We start from the raw sequence: 14,896 nt of genomic DNA, 5'->3' as shown, positions 1-14,896 counted from the left end.
AATGCAGTTAGTTGAACTTCTGAGTAATTTTTTTTAACCACTTAAGTGGGACTATTTAGTATACATCTTTATATGTACTTTCATAAATGCTTCTAGTGTCTTTAAAATAAGGGTATAGTGTACCACTAATGTACTTACAAACAGTTAATGTTAACTAAAATATACTTTAATGTTAGTTAACGATACATTTAAGCGTGAATTGAATGTAATGTTTTCGACCACCTAAATGCATGTTATTTGTAATTGATTTCAAATATATTACAGTTTAAAATTACATTAAATGCATTTAGTTGAACTTTTTAGTGATATTTTTGAACCACTTAAGTGGGAATTTAGTACATTTTATATGTACTTGAAATATGGTAAATATTTACTTCTGAATAAGCAATTAATGTGAACTAAAATATACTTCAATGTAATTTCAATGTATTAATTACCTAGTTACAATCAACACAAACACAAAATGGAAAACCCTCTACATTTATTGACAAAACAATCAATAAAACAAATACACAAAAACGCTTTTTGCTGATGCACAAGAAAAACCCAACACTATGCACAGTTGCAACACTTTAACTCACTTATTAGAAAGAGTCTGCAGAACAATGCAAAATCACTTACATACTTACATACAAAACTTACATGAAACTCATTCTGTATGATGTAAAGTGACCTAAAACCTAATCTCGCCATCACATAAAACATCATTCTGTTTAAGACCAGCCCCGGACTAAAATGTAATTCTATAATTATGCTTTGGCACCAAGTCATGCCAATGAAGCTCATATTAACTGAATTAAATATAATTCTGAGCTGTTTCAACTGAAAGAAACTTGCACTGACTGATCTTTAAAAATATCAGTGCCTTTGTTTTGTCTCAAGATGCACACCACCAGTAATGTTTTTTCTTAGGCATGTTAATGAAAATGATTTAAATGTCCTAATTGAACTATGGCCTAATCTTGGTTTAGTCTAAGACCTGTCTGTGAAACCAGGCCATAAATTCTTAAACCTTTACTAGCACCAACATTAAACAGGACTGAAAGTTTTCTTCTAAAATCTTACTCCAGCATTAGCGAATGCAAGTTTGAATAAATAAATAAATTAATTAATAATAATAAAAAAGAACTCCAAATTAACTTGCTGGGAAGTCCTGTTTGTCAGTGTCCTAGAAGCTCTTAGTCGGCAGTAAACTTCAAATGTCATGAAGCTGGACACCATCTCTCCACAGTCTCTGTGAATGGAAATGTTCCTTAAAAAAAATTCCTTGAGGAAAGAAAGAAGAACAATTGTTATAAAACATATCCAGTCATTATAAATGGTTCAGTTGAGTGAAATCAATAGACACAGTTACACTATAAAGTTTATATACACCTTGCAGTCTCTGCAAATGGATGAAATATTTTTATAAAGTTTATCTAGTCATATATTACAACGTAATAATACGGTAACGTAATATCTCGATATTCAAATGCAAAATAAAAAAAAAGAGAGAAAGAAAAAAAAATACACAACTAATTATTTCTAGAGGTGGCTGATATATTGATTATTACTGGTGGTTATAATATCGATTATATATATTACAAGATCGTATCTTTGAATTTTGTAAATTTTGTAAATTACATTCATAGATAAATTACAGGACAGGATTAAATCCCCTCCTGAGTACATATAGCAAGAACTGCCGGTGAAAGCCGCAGGACTAAATTAAGAATAAAGAAAGATATATCAAGATATACTTACTTGATTCTTTGTTTACTTGATTCATTGTCTGATGTTCATAAAGTCTCTTAGTTATTCTGTTCTGGTTTGATCATCTGTTATCTTTTTTTAAGCGTGATCTTCCAGAAACATTTTTCAAACTCAGTTGAAGTAGAGCGCAGCATGACATAGTATTTTTGGCGCATGCGCATAAAACAATAGAGATACTAATGTGTGGTTGCATGTTATTTCAGGCTTTTCATTTCTGTTTAGTTTGAAGTTGTACTTTTTTTTTGTTTATTTATGACATCAGTGTTTTGTTTGAATGTTTGTTGATTTTTTTTACAGTGCAGTGTAGCCTAGTCTAATTAAAATCAAAGCAATCAAATGTATTTGAATGCAAATTAATTTAGTTTGGATCTGTTAAACTTTTGCTTGCAATTAATGCAATTAAATGTGTTTAAGTGACTTAGAACAAAATAATGATATTGAAAGTATTCTGTACACAGATGTAAAATACAGTACTATTACATACAAATACAGTACTCGCATAAATGACACTGTATGTCAAATAGTATATGTCGAAAATTAAACTTCGCAGAGTTCATAGTGCAAGAGCTGATGATGAAAATTTCAACAATAAGTTTTACTGGAGTATACTTTATAAGAAAGCGTATTTAAGTTTAGAAAAAAACATACATTTCAAGTGCATTAATGCACATAGTATATATTATAGACTTAATAAATTTAAAATACATTAACAAATATAATTTTGGAGAACACACTTAAGTTGAAATTAAAATCAATTATTTTACATGTGCTTTAGTATACTGATAAATATATCAAAATAAGTGTACTTATTTAAAACACAATAAAATCATAAGTATGCCAAATGTATGTTTAAATAATACTTAATTAGGCATTATTATAAAGTGCATTTTTAAAAAGTCCACTTAAGTATGTTAAGACCTATTGTAATTAAAATGTACTCTCTTTAAATACACTTAAGTGGCATTTAATTTCAATTATATTATATCATCTGCAAGTGGACTTTTTAAAAAGTATACTTTTAATAATTGAAGTACAAAAAAAGTACACTTTTACTGCAATTAAGCACACTTCTTTTTCACAAGTGAGGTTTTTGATGCAGCCAGAAAAAGAAAACATAGACCAGAATGTCTGACAAACATCAGCCATATACTGTATGTAATCAGAAGTGTGTGTAGTACAAATAGGATCTTGATATACTACATGTGTCATGTTGGAACTGTCATGTGACCTATAACATCAGTCACTTGTGGGATAGTAAAGTGTCAATTAGATGCTCACTGCAGAATCCTAAAAGAAGCAGTAGGTCATTCTTGTATTTTTTGACCAGTGACTGCAATATTTGCAATATATATGCTTATCCTTTTGTAAAAAGTCACAGTTATACTTAGTAGAAATAAATAGTGTACTGTAGTAATTTGCATAGCCATACTGTATGCTAGACCTTGTGAAAAAGAAGTGCACTTAACTGTATTGACTGTTCACTTGAAAGTGTACTTCAAATTTTAAAGTACAAAATTTGAAAAGTGTATTTTTAGAAAATGTACTAACAGAAAATATAATATTAATTAAATAAAAGTCCATTTAAGTGTACTTAAAAAGAATACACTTTCATATACTGTATGTTTCTTAACACACTTAAATGCACTAACATACTAATGCACATCTAAAATACTTGATTATAATTTTAACTGTATGTGATATTTGATATTACATTTCAAGTTAATAGTAGGCTATATTTTTCCAGTATATTTTAAATTGACTAAATTATAAATGTGGAATTACAAATGTATTTAAATACATGAGAAAAATTTTGTGGAAATTACACTGAAGTATATTTTAGTTTACCATAATTCTTGATAGTACATGTTGCAGTAGACTTTAACCATATTTCAAGAGCAACAGAATTATGAAATAACATCCCACTTAGGTGGGTCAAAAAGGACTCATAAGTTCAACTAAATACATTTAATATAAATTTAAACTATAATACATTCAGTTCACTTAGATATTTTCTTTCAAAGAATACTATTTTTGATATAAGTACTATCAGTACTTGATACTTTAAAAGTATGCTAAAGTGTAATTCTTCTTCACAATGGAGGGTTACAGGATAATCAGCTAGTATGATGAGCTAGTAGGCTAATCAGTTATGAGGCTAATTGCTGTTGGAATGTATACCTGATAGCACAGGTACATCATGGAGATATCTTTTTAATGTGTTTTCATCTGGAAGATGTATTTTTAAGAATAAGCTTCCTTTAATGTTAAACAGATGTCTTTAAGATGTTTATGATTTAGAATTTATGTAAAACTGCTCATGTAAAACACCATAAAGTGATATTTGGCTGAAAAAAATATATACATTTGGCTGTTTGTTTTCCAATCCATATGTTTTCATTTAATTCCATCTCCATTTAACCGTGTGTGTGTGTGAGAGAGAGAGAGAAAGAGAGAGAGAGAGAGAGAGAGAGAATGTGTGTGTTTCATGGCTGCATATGAGGTGCTATCTGAGAAACCAATGAGTTTATTTTTAGCTTTGCGGCACCATATCCTCTCGTGTGATGGTAGCCTCTCTCTCACACCAAGAGTGAATGACTCAACATAGGTCAAGGAGATTCAGAGGTAATGAACATTATGTCTTGAACAGCAGCTCAGACAGGGCTCATGTGAATTCTTCATTAACACAGTCTCTGAATTATTGTCTATATTCAGAAATGTTCAACTTAGCATTGTAATGTGAAACATTCATTATGAATTCATTGTGTGAAAGGACACAAAAAAATGGCATATGAGAATTGAACAGACTGCTCTGTCAAAAAGCACTATATGAACACTGAATGGAATAAAATGATTAAATAATATTTGCTGCAAAGAGAGGTCATTTTATATTGAAAGTGTAAATCAATTCTAATTTGACTTTAAATTGAGACACTCTTTATTTAAGTCACTAATAAAAACCAATATCAGTAATAACTGTTGATATAGTGTCCATACTACACCTAATTCTTAATTCTATTTATAACTGTGCAGGCGAAATGCTGAAAACTGTTGTTAAGAGGAAGAATGAAAATATCTTGATTTCAGCTTAAGTTTAGTTCATTTTGAATTCTTGTTTTGTCGTATTTTAAATCAAGTCATCTTGCAGCCACACTGGATGTTTACTGAGGCCCCCTAATATAAATATAAGTAAAATGCACAACAATTTGAAAATATTAACCACAGACAAACCTGTCAATACACAAGGGTTGTCTCAACATGGCGATCAACACCAAATGACACAACCATACAAACTACTGAACATACTGTACTTCTTTCCTTCACAGCCTTGTTTTCATTCTTGTCACATAAAATACAGTGTCTACCCATACTAACCTCCAGTACATCAAAGCAATGATTATAAAATGAGGTACAGCTGAGCACAGCACTGCAGTGCTTAGGAGGACCAAAGGAGGACAAATAAGGTCAGAGAATATTGTTTTTTTTTTTCTCAGTTAGCTTCACCACCAAGAGACAAAATCGTAATAAACTAGCAGATTCTTTCTTTTAACATTCATCGGATATAACATAAACACATACAGTAGCACCATCAACATGGACAACGACCATCTGGTTGTTTTGTCAGACACCAGTCTACTGTATTTCTGCTTTCTTATTCTCTCCCTCCTCTTCATCTAACTCCAACACTATCCCTTCTTCTTCTCCTTCTTCTTTTCTGTATTTTCTTGCCTCTGCTCTTCTACATGGCATTTGCCTTACGTAATACACAATCTGTACACAGCTTGTTTTGTTGACCTCTCTTTTGACTTTTTATTTTTCCAGTTTGCTCATTTACAGTCTTTATCCTCCTTTGTTTTTTTCTATTTTTACACACACACACACAAAAAAACCTCAAAGAGCAGTGAACAGGGATATTTTTGCTGCTGAAAACATGTCTGTTATGGTGTTTGGTACTGTACACCTACTTTACAGTAAAGAAGTATGAATATTCAGACACAGGGTTATTTATTGGCATCTATGGTTTCATAAAGAACCTTTAAAATGGAACCTTTCCATTGCACAATAGGTCTTTTCATTCACTGGTCAATGCTGAGATTTTGTGCTATTTTACATTTCATAATGTGTTGTTTCATATTACTGAAAAGTAAACATCCAAAATAAACTTGTGTTTATTTTATTGCACTTTATCTCTTTGCGTCTGTAGAATCCAATTACAATACATATCTTTAAAGGCCATTTTCTCAAAATTAGTTTTTTTCTCAAGCAATAAGCCAGAAATTCTCCACTTCTGTTGCACTTACACACACCAAATTTTACAGTTTTTTTTCTGAAGGTTTTTACAATGGTTTGTTTTGAACCTGGTTTCATCCAATGTTCACATTTCTGTTCTGGAAATATGCAAATTAGTGTATTTTTAATTAGATACTGCCTCATTTGCATATTGAAACAACACTGTGAATCAAAAACAGCAGTTTTTGACCTGTCGGTAATCACTTAAATGTCACCCTTTACCCTGCGTTAATCTAGGACTGGAGGTCACGATCCCACTTGTAAGGATCTAGTGTCAGTGTGTGTGTGTGTGTGTGTGTGTGTGTGTGTGTGTGTGTGTGTGTGTGTGTGTGTGTGTGTGTGTGTGTGTGTGTGTGTGTGTGTGTGTGTGTGTGTGTGTGTCTGTGTGCGGTGGCATTTATATACATGTGTGCTCATAGAATCGCAGTTCCTGGGCTTATCGTGGAAAGAGGTTAAGACCATCTCTGACATAGAACAGCATCCAGTGCAGTGGAGAGTATGAGAGAGAGAGATGAATACAACATAAACTGCCACACCACTCGATGCTGTATTTTTGGAAACGCTATCCCAGCATGCACCAGCGCAGTGATACTGATCCCAGAATCTAGGTGTCCATTTCAGTCCCACTGTGCAGAAAAGGGAGGGGGATGTAATTCAAACCTAATGATCCAAAAAATATTCTCGATTTCCCATGCCAAATTCACATTTCGAAAAGGGGAAACTTTAAAGCACAAAGATGGAATTGTTGATATAAAGGGAACATGAGTCACATGATTGGCTCTTAGGAGGAGAGATGCTGTGGGAGAAGAGAAATGATTGGATGTTCTGAGGGTGGGGAGGAGGCTGGTTGGTTGTTTTGCCCTATAGCAGCAGAGCCTGCAGGCAAACAGGCCAGCAGCAACAATTACACTGACAGATCTGAAAGAACTGGGTCGTTCACTTTCCAACAGGGGATAAGACCAGCCAAAGCCATTGAAAGCACACATAAATAAAGTACACACACATCACATGTTACTGTGCTTATACACACAAAAACACAAAACACTCAACTTACTTCATCTAGACTCATTTATATACAGTGTTCAGAGAGATATGTGGATGCATGTGGTTTTCAGACACATAATCCCTTCAGCTTCTTCACAGCTATGCTTAGACGCAAGCATCTGTTACGTCAGAGCAGACGCACAGAGCTCCAGATGAGACCCAGATGCATAGTCTCTTGCATTATCCCAGTTCAAACAGGATGTGCTGCTCTTACATCAGAAGGTTGCCATGTTCGGCTACGCTAGATGCTCCATTAACTGTACTCAACTCAAGTCCCGCATCGCACCTGACGGAGCACAGCACACTAAATAAGTCACCTACCCCTGGCTGACAGCTTCTTTGTGTTGATGATTTTGGCCGCATACTCTTGGCCGGATGATATCTTCACGCATCGCCTCACGACAGAGAATGCACCCCTGAAGAAGAGGGAAAAATGAGAAGACGGTAAGGAAAAAAATGGGCATGAGGCCCTGATTCCGAACAGATAGAACATATGGCATGGAGAGCAGAATCTGTGCCATGATGGAGGCACAGCCTGAGCGCTTCCAAGGTTACACAACTATGAATTTCCATGGTTGTTTGTCCATGTGTGTTTGATGAGCGTGTGTGGGAGTTTTGAAATTGTTTCGCATAGTTGCTGGCTGCATGCACACACCAAATCTGTATCCACTTACTGGAAATGAGGGGGTTAATTACACATCACCTTAAACGCCCCCTCTGCTGTGGATGTTCCTCACTCATACAGAATGAGAAAATGATGCATTTTCCCCCAAATTTCACTATAAGAAAAAGTAATAATTGTGAAAAAAAAAAAATATATATATATAATATATATATATATATATATATAACTTAATGTTTTTTCTGTTTTTTATTGTTTGTATTTGTATGTATTTTTATATATTGTAATGTTATATTATTTTGCTGATGAAGTTTCTTCTGCTCATCAAGCCTGCTTTATTTGATCAAAAATACAGAAAAAAATGTAATATTGTGATATATTATTATTACAATTTAAAATAATTGTTTTTAAATTTATTATACTTTAAATTATCATTTATTTCTGTGATGCAAAGCTGAATTTTTAGGATCATTATCACATGATCCTTTAGAAATCATTCTGATATGATGATACATTATCAAAGTTGGAAACAGTTCTGTTGCTTAATATTTTTTCAGAACATGTGATACTTTTTTTTAGGATACTTTGATGAATAAAAAAAAAAAAAAAAAAAAAAAAAAAAAAAAAAAGAAGCCATGTTTTTAAAATATAAATATTTTGTGGTAACAATATACACTACTGGTCAGTAATTTGGGGTCAGTAATTTTTTTTCTTTGTTTTTTTTTAAATAAAATCAATACTTTTATTCAGCAAGGATGTGTTAAATTGATAAAAAGTGATAGTAAAGAAAATATATTATTAGAATATATATTATTAGAATTTTTTTTTTTTTTTTTTTTTAATAAATGCAGTTCTTTTTAACCTTTTATTCATCAAATATATTAGACAGCAGGACTGTTTCCAACACTCATAATAAATCAGAATATTAGAATGATTTCTAAATGATCATGTGATAGACTGGATGTTACATGTGACACTGAAGGCTGGAGTAATGATGCTGAAAATTCAGCTTTGCATCACATGAATAAATTATTTTTTTTAAAGAATATTCAAATAGAAAACTATTCTTTTAAGTTGTAATAATATTTCAATATATTATTATTTTTTACTGTATTTTTGATCAAATAAATGCAGGCTTGATGAGCAGAAGAGACTTCTTTCAAAAACATTAAAAATAGTAATGTTTCCAAACTTTTGACCTGTACTGTATATATATATATATATATATATATATATATATATATATATATATATATATATTATTGTTTCGGCCATATATAGTGAGGTGATTTAACCTTTAATGAAGTTTGTGTGTGTGTGTGTGTGTGTGTGTGTGTGTGTGTGTGTGTGTGTGTATGTGTGTGTGTGTGTGAATACATGAAATTTTAATATAATTTATTTACTGTAAAGACAATCCTTTAGGGGTCGAAAATAAATTATTTGCAAAATCATTTTAAAAATGATTTAAATAATGTTATTTTTTATAACCATATCTGGTTTATATTTATAGTATATAATATAACATTTATACTATACATGTATGTGTATCTTATAGAATATAAGATTTTTTAACGTTCACAAAAACTTTTATTTTTTATTTGTGATGTGCATATTTATAATAAAGTAATAACTAATGATAGTATTGTTGTTATGTTTAGCTCCTCAGGTAAAAGCGACTTCGCCAGCGTCTATTTAGCGCACTCTGACTTGGAATTGTACTTTTGTGGCTAGTGAAACATTATTTGGAAACGCTGTTAAACCGTATATGTATACAAAAAAAATAATAATTAATACACGTCAAACCTTTTGTTCAGACTTCTTTTGGAGGGGTTCAGATAAATAATACAGTGCATAATTATCATTTCAAGCCTATTTTATGAAAATCAAATACTGTGCAAATAGAAATATAGTCATCTTTATGTAACAGTGGGGAGCCAAGCTTTGATGCCCAATCTTTATACACGATGACTTCTCGCAGATGGCGCAGAGAGGTTTCGACAACATATTTTGTACGGACTGTTACTCAAGGGATTTCAATTTAAGGTCACAATGGGCTTAAAAACGAACTCAATCCGGGTCATTTTAGATCTGAACGCAACAGCATGCAGAAATAAATAGATCACATGCTGAAATCTACTAGTGTATCTCCTGAAACCCCTGCAGATCGGGACCACCGATGTGGCCTCTGTGCACCCTCCCACTCCCCAGTCAAACGCAACGCGAGGAATCCCCAACGCGATAATTAACGGTACGGGAACGTGTCTGCACTGTTGTCGCATTGCCATGAGTTTTTCTGTCTCTGGGGGGGAAAAGCCCGAACCCCACCCCCCTAAAATGTACATTTCCCCAGCTGTTCAGATATCTGACGTGATGATCACAATGGCCTCGTCACAAAACCTAGAGCGGTCCCTACATACACACTGCATTCTGGGCATCACGGGCACGTTTGGAACGTTCCGTACCGTTCCGGTTCCAAACGCGCCCGTGATTGTCAAAAGAATGTCGTCTGGGTTGGCAGCTCACAAAGCTCTGAGACAGAGACTGTGTAATCAAGCGCTCACGGCAAGGTTATTATAAGCGTTCGCTGCAATTAGCGGAGCTGTCAAACAGAAGACGCGTTGCCGCCGCATCATTGCATTGTGCGTTCAGTAACATCAGGCGTGCATATTATATAACAAATGCACAGGGATGCAATGATCCTGCGGTACAAGATCCAGCACTTACTTCCCGAGCTCTTCAAAAAGCTGATATTCGTCCGTAAATCTGGTGCAGATGGTCAGAGCCATTGTGACGGGGAATCGGCAGCGCGAGGAAGAGTATGATGCGGGGAAGCGCAGTCAGTCTCCTCTCGTCCCTCCTGCAGACCGAAAGGAGAGCACTTGAATGATTATTTTTTTCTGAGCTTCTGCTTCGCTCCTGGTCTCTTCAAGTCAGATGCGCCGATCAGTGTCAGAAGATCAGATATGTGAACCTGGGGTTCGATCACCAACGGGAGGAAGAAGCGCGTTCACATCCGACGGTTCCATGGGCTCATCATTATGCGCGTTGACGTTGCCATCTCTCTCTTGGACGTGTTTGCATACACCACCTCGCCCCCTTCTCCCCTCCCTTCCAAGGCCCTGCCTTCCCAAACATCACGCACCTGTAGAGTTTTCATATTCATACTTAATAAATCTTCATGGCAATAACAACAAGGTCAAATTAATAACTGACAGTGTTACACATAAGCATAACTGACGTGACGTTTCACAGTCTTGCAGTGTGCAACATGCGAAGCATATTTTACCTAATGCACAAAAATCTAAAGAGTGATTAAAATGTGCAAATGTGCATTGAGAAACACAAGTTCTTATTTCTACTAATTGTTTACTTCTACTTAATAAAAATAATGATGATAATAATTTCTTCATCTTTATAGAAATAACACTGTCCTTCTTAAGATATCTATTTATTAAGTTGATAACCATACAGAACAGTAACATGGTACAGTTATAGTCTCAGATGGCAGTCCCTAATACACTATTTACATAGTAATCCAAGGTACTTCAAAGAAAACCATGGTTCTACCATCGTATCATGGTACCACTACCATGTAATAAAAAAAAAAAAAAACATGTAGACCATGTAGTATCGTGGTACTTGTTTTATAAGAGAGTAGTACAATAATGATGGTTCTGCCAAAAGATAAATAACAATACAAATACAAAAAAATTGTGCTTAAATTGTTGGATTTTATAATAGAAAATATGATGTACTGTTACTGTTAAATAATTGACAAACATACTAATAGACAAACAAATAATCAATACATAGGCTACATAGATACATACTTTATATGGACATGTGTTTAAAGATTCCATACTTCACTGACAAGAATCCATCACCTCCTGCCACCTTACAGCTGGCATTTCTACGCATGCCCACGTGCAGTGAAATAATCTCTTGTGCACTTCTATATTTTGAACACAAGACCGCACTGTCGCACAGCAAGTATTTTACAAACTACTGAGTCGCCTTACTGTGTGGACGCAAACAATCAGTATCAGATTCCTTTTATAGAGGCTTTAAAATATAATACTTTTGTTCCGTTGCCAGTGTTAAAATTGGAGGGTGGGGGGCTTATTATTCCTAATAAGTCTTAAGAATAAGTCTTATTTTTTAGTCTTCTTGTTTCCATCTATCCTGCAACACTTTTTCATTTTTCTTCATATTATGCCCTGGAATATTCTCTGTTGCACTGCATTATGATCTGTGGCATTCACTTAGGGGTAATGTGTCACTGAGAGCAGACAGAGTTCAAGGGACAGTTCTCCCAAAAACTGAAAATTCTGTCATGGGCCCACAGAAAACCCACATAGGGCCCCCAAATGGCAAAAGTGCTGTATGCCCTAAGTGGAGCCAAGGGTTTGCCATCTCCATTCTGAACACATTGACATTTTTTGGCCCTACCATACAAATATAAATACAAAAAAAAAGGTATGTCATGTGAATATACACAGGGATATGAATATATAACGAAGCAAGTTGTTAGTCCACAACCATCTTCTGTGCTGTTTGGGTCTCTTTTCAGTTTTTGTACTGTAAGTATGTCTTAAAGACCTTTGGTTGAGTATGATGGGGTTAAACTAAAAGAGTGTTAATATGCAGTGTGATCATTTTCTCCTTGGTGTGCATAAAGACTATAAGATAAGCTACACTGCTCTGGAACCTTGAATGTCAGTTTCAGCTATAGCCTTTTAAAAACATTGTTGCCCCCTCTTGAGAAAGAAAAAAAATTAAGCAAAGTGTAAACAGGAAATACATTACAACACCAGAAGAGCGTGAATTAAACTGTTTTACCCCTTGTTTCCTGATCATTTTGTATCTCAACAACATTAAACTGAATGCTGAGCCATGTCATATAAGTGTCATATACTTATTTATCATCTCGTGTTTATTATACGTGTTTATTTTCTCTATACCAAAGCATAAAAACTCAGCCATTTCTTTTAGTGATAAAAATGTATGATAATAGGCAAGCTGGAGAACTAGATGGACGGATTAATGGACGAAGGTCTTACAAATAGAAAAAATATTCAATTAAAATACTCTAACATATTGCAATAGATTTGCTTTCTTGAATAATCTTTCTTGTAAAATGGAATAAAACAAGACCACAGACATTTTGTTGTTGTCTCAATCTCGGCCTTAAACAAACATTGTGATAAGCATTTACAGGAACTGCCATTCCTTTTGGTTTACTTCCAGCAGAATGCTGGCAGCATTCCTGTGGGAATAACCAGCTATAACAACCATTTGTTATGTGTGATGGTGTTCTTCCATCTATGAACAAAATTTGATTTTTTTTTTAATGAAGTGAAACTTGAAACAGTATGTTAGACAAGTCCAAATTCAACAACTATTACAACACTTTAGGCAAAATGTACCCAGTTGACCTATTTTCAGATGTGATTCTGAATATCTGATTGACATTTCATTATCTCACGAGACCATGGGAGAGGAATTGTAAACTGACACTGCTAGGTTACATGACAGTGACAACATGTCATGACAGATATAGTACATCCATATTTCATTCATACTTATTCATACTAGATTGCATTTCATTATATTTAGTCATTTAGCAGTCACTTTTAATCAGAGTGACTTACAAATGAGGACAATAGAAGCAATCAAACCAACAAAAGAGCAACAATGTGTAAGTGCTGTGACAAATGCCAGTTAGTCTAACGCAGAACACATAGCAAGTTATAATAATAATAATAATAATAATAATAATAATAATAATAATAATGAGTAACAGCAAAAATGTCTCAGAAAAGCTAGTTTTGGGTATAGTTCAAACATTTAGACATTGTGTGTGGCTTAAGTGTCTAAATACTTCTGAGACAACTGTTTACAGACTACTATTCATATTCCATATCACTATTTCATATTTCACTACTATTAATACATATTACTTAACACACAAAGACAATGACACCAACTATATGTCTCTCTGCTGTCCTGAAAAGTTTACGTCCTGCAGTTTACAAAGGATTTATCTTTACTAAATGACACATAAGCATTTTTTTGCACTTCATATCTTTGTGTAATCAAGGGAAAACAAGGAAATTTATTAGTCAAATAAGAGTCAGTATCACTTCTCCATTTAAAAAATGATTATGAGCATATATATTGATCTCCCAAACAAATATTACAGGATTCCACAACCCTATTTGGGAAGACTGTGATGGTAAAATGTATTCACATGGCTGAATATGCAGTGAGTATAAATACACTCCAGTGCAGGAAAATATCTGAAGTGCACTTCCTGCATTTCATCGCTTACAGGAACCTACAGCAGAAAACTACCACACCCTAAAGCAATTACTCAGCTGTAATGTTTTGTTTGATAACCTAAAAACGTGCTTAGTGGTTTCACTCAAGACAGATGTCTTAGAGTAAATACTGAATCAAACAGATTATGTTTATTTAAACTAATAAAAGTAATTTTTAGGAGTCGGATTGGGTAGAAATACCTGCCCATAATCTCAGTTTACAGTGCAGCTCTGTCATGTTGATAAGAAAACAGTGCTATTACGCACATGGACTTAATGTATCTCTCACACACACCCACACTAAACAAGTGTGTCTGACTCACTCGCTATGAAGAGATTGCCTTTGAAATTTCCTCCATTGAAGAATGTATTTTGAGGGGAAAACATGCAACTCTTCCTTGTCTAGTAAAGGTTTTCCTTGTCTGAAAAAATACTCATTTAACAGGTGAAGACTAAAAAAACACAAACGCGCGCACACACTCAAACACTGGTTTCTATGTTTTATGGGGACATTCCATAGGCGTAATGATTTTTATTCTGTCCTGTATGATTTTTATTGTGTGTGTGTGTGTGTGTGTGTATCTATATCTATATATATATCTATATATATATATCTATATATATATATACACACACACTTAACTTAGAAATAATATATTACTATTATTACAGTCAGTATTTGCTTTTTATATAAGACATAATTATAAGACTATTGTAATAAAAGTCTACTAAAGGCGAGTGTTGTGAGAACCCCAGTGCAGTTTTATTATTTCCCAAAAGTGAGCAGACAAACACATGTTTGACTTGATTTGACTTGACTTGACAAGGCAAAACAAGAACCTAGACATGGACACAACTCCCCAACAGTAAT

The 14,896-nt window shown here is 33.9% G+C and overlaps 1 protein-coding gene across 7 annotated transcripts in view; it reads right to left on the bottom strand.

Annotated features, from left to right (window-relative positions):
• Positions 1–10,788, bottom strand: part of LOC109100816 (calcium/calmodulin-dependent protein kinase type II delta 2 chain) — a 34,883-nt gene extending 24,095 nt beyond the window's left edge. For 4 of the 7 annotated variants that reach the window (XM_042722938.1, XM_042723044.1, XM_042723088.1 and 1 more), the window contains exons 1-2: positions 10,430–10,787; positions 7,405–7,499 (exon numbers count right to left, since the gene is read on the bottom strand). In XM_042722938.1, the coding sequence (XP_042578872.1) occupies positions 7,405–7,499; positions 10,430–10,491 (157 nt within the window). In that variant the 5' untranslated portion in view covers positions 10,492–10,787. Of the gene's footprint in view, positions 1–7,404; positions 7,500–10,429 lie in introns of all 7 variants that reach the window. The other 3 variants (XM_042723014.1, XM_042722974.1, XM_042723151.1) reach the window with 2 other exon arrangements.
• Positions 10,789–14,896: the final 4,108 nt, after the last annotated feature.

The sequence above is a fragment of the Cyprinus carpio genome, chromosome A1, assembly GCF_018340385.1.
Source record: "Cyprinus carpio isolate SPL01 chromosome A1, ASM1834038v1, whole genome shotgun sequence".
Lineage (NCBI taxonomy): Eukaryota > Metazoa > Chordata > Actinopteri > Cypriniformes > Cyprinidae > Cyprinus > Cyprinus carpio.
The sequence above is the reverse complement of the archived record's forward strand: the minus strand, read 5'-3'. Positions and strand labels throughout refer to the sequence as shown.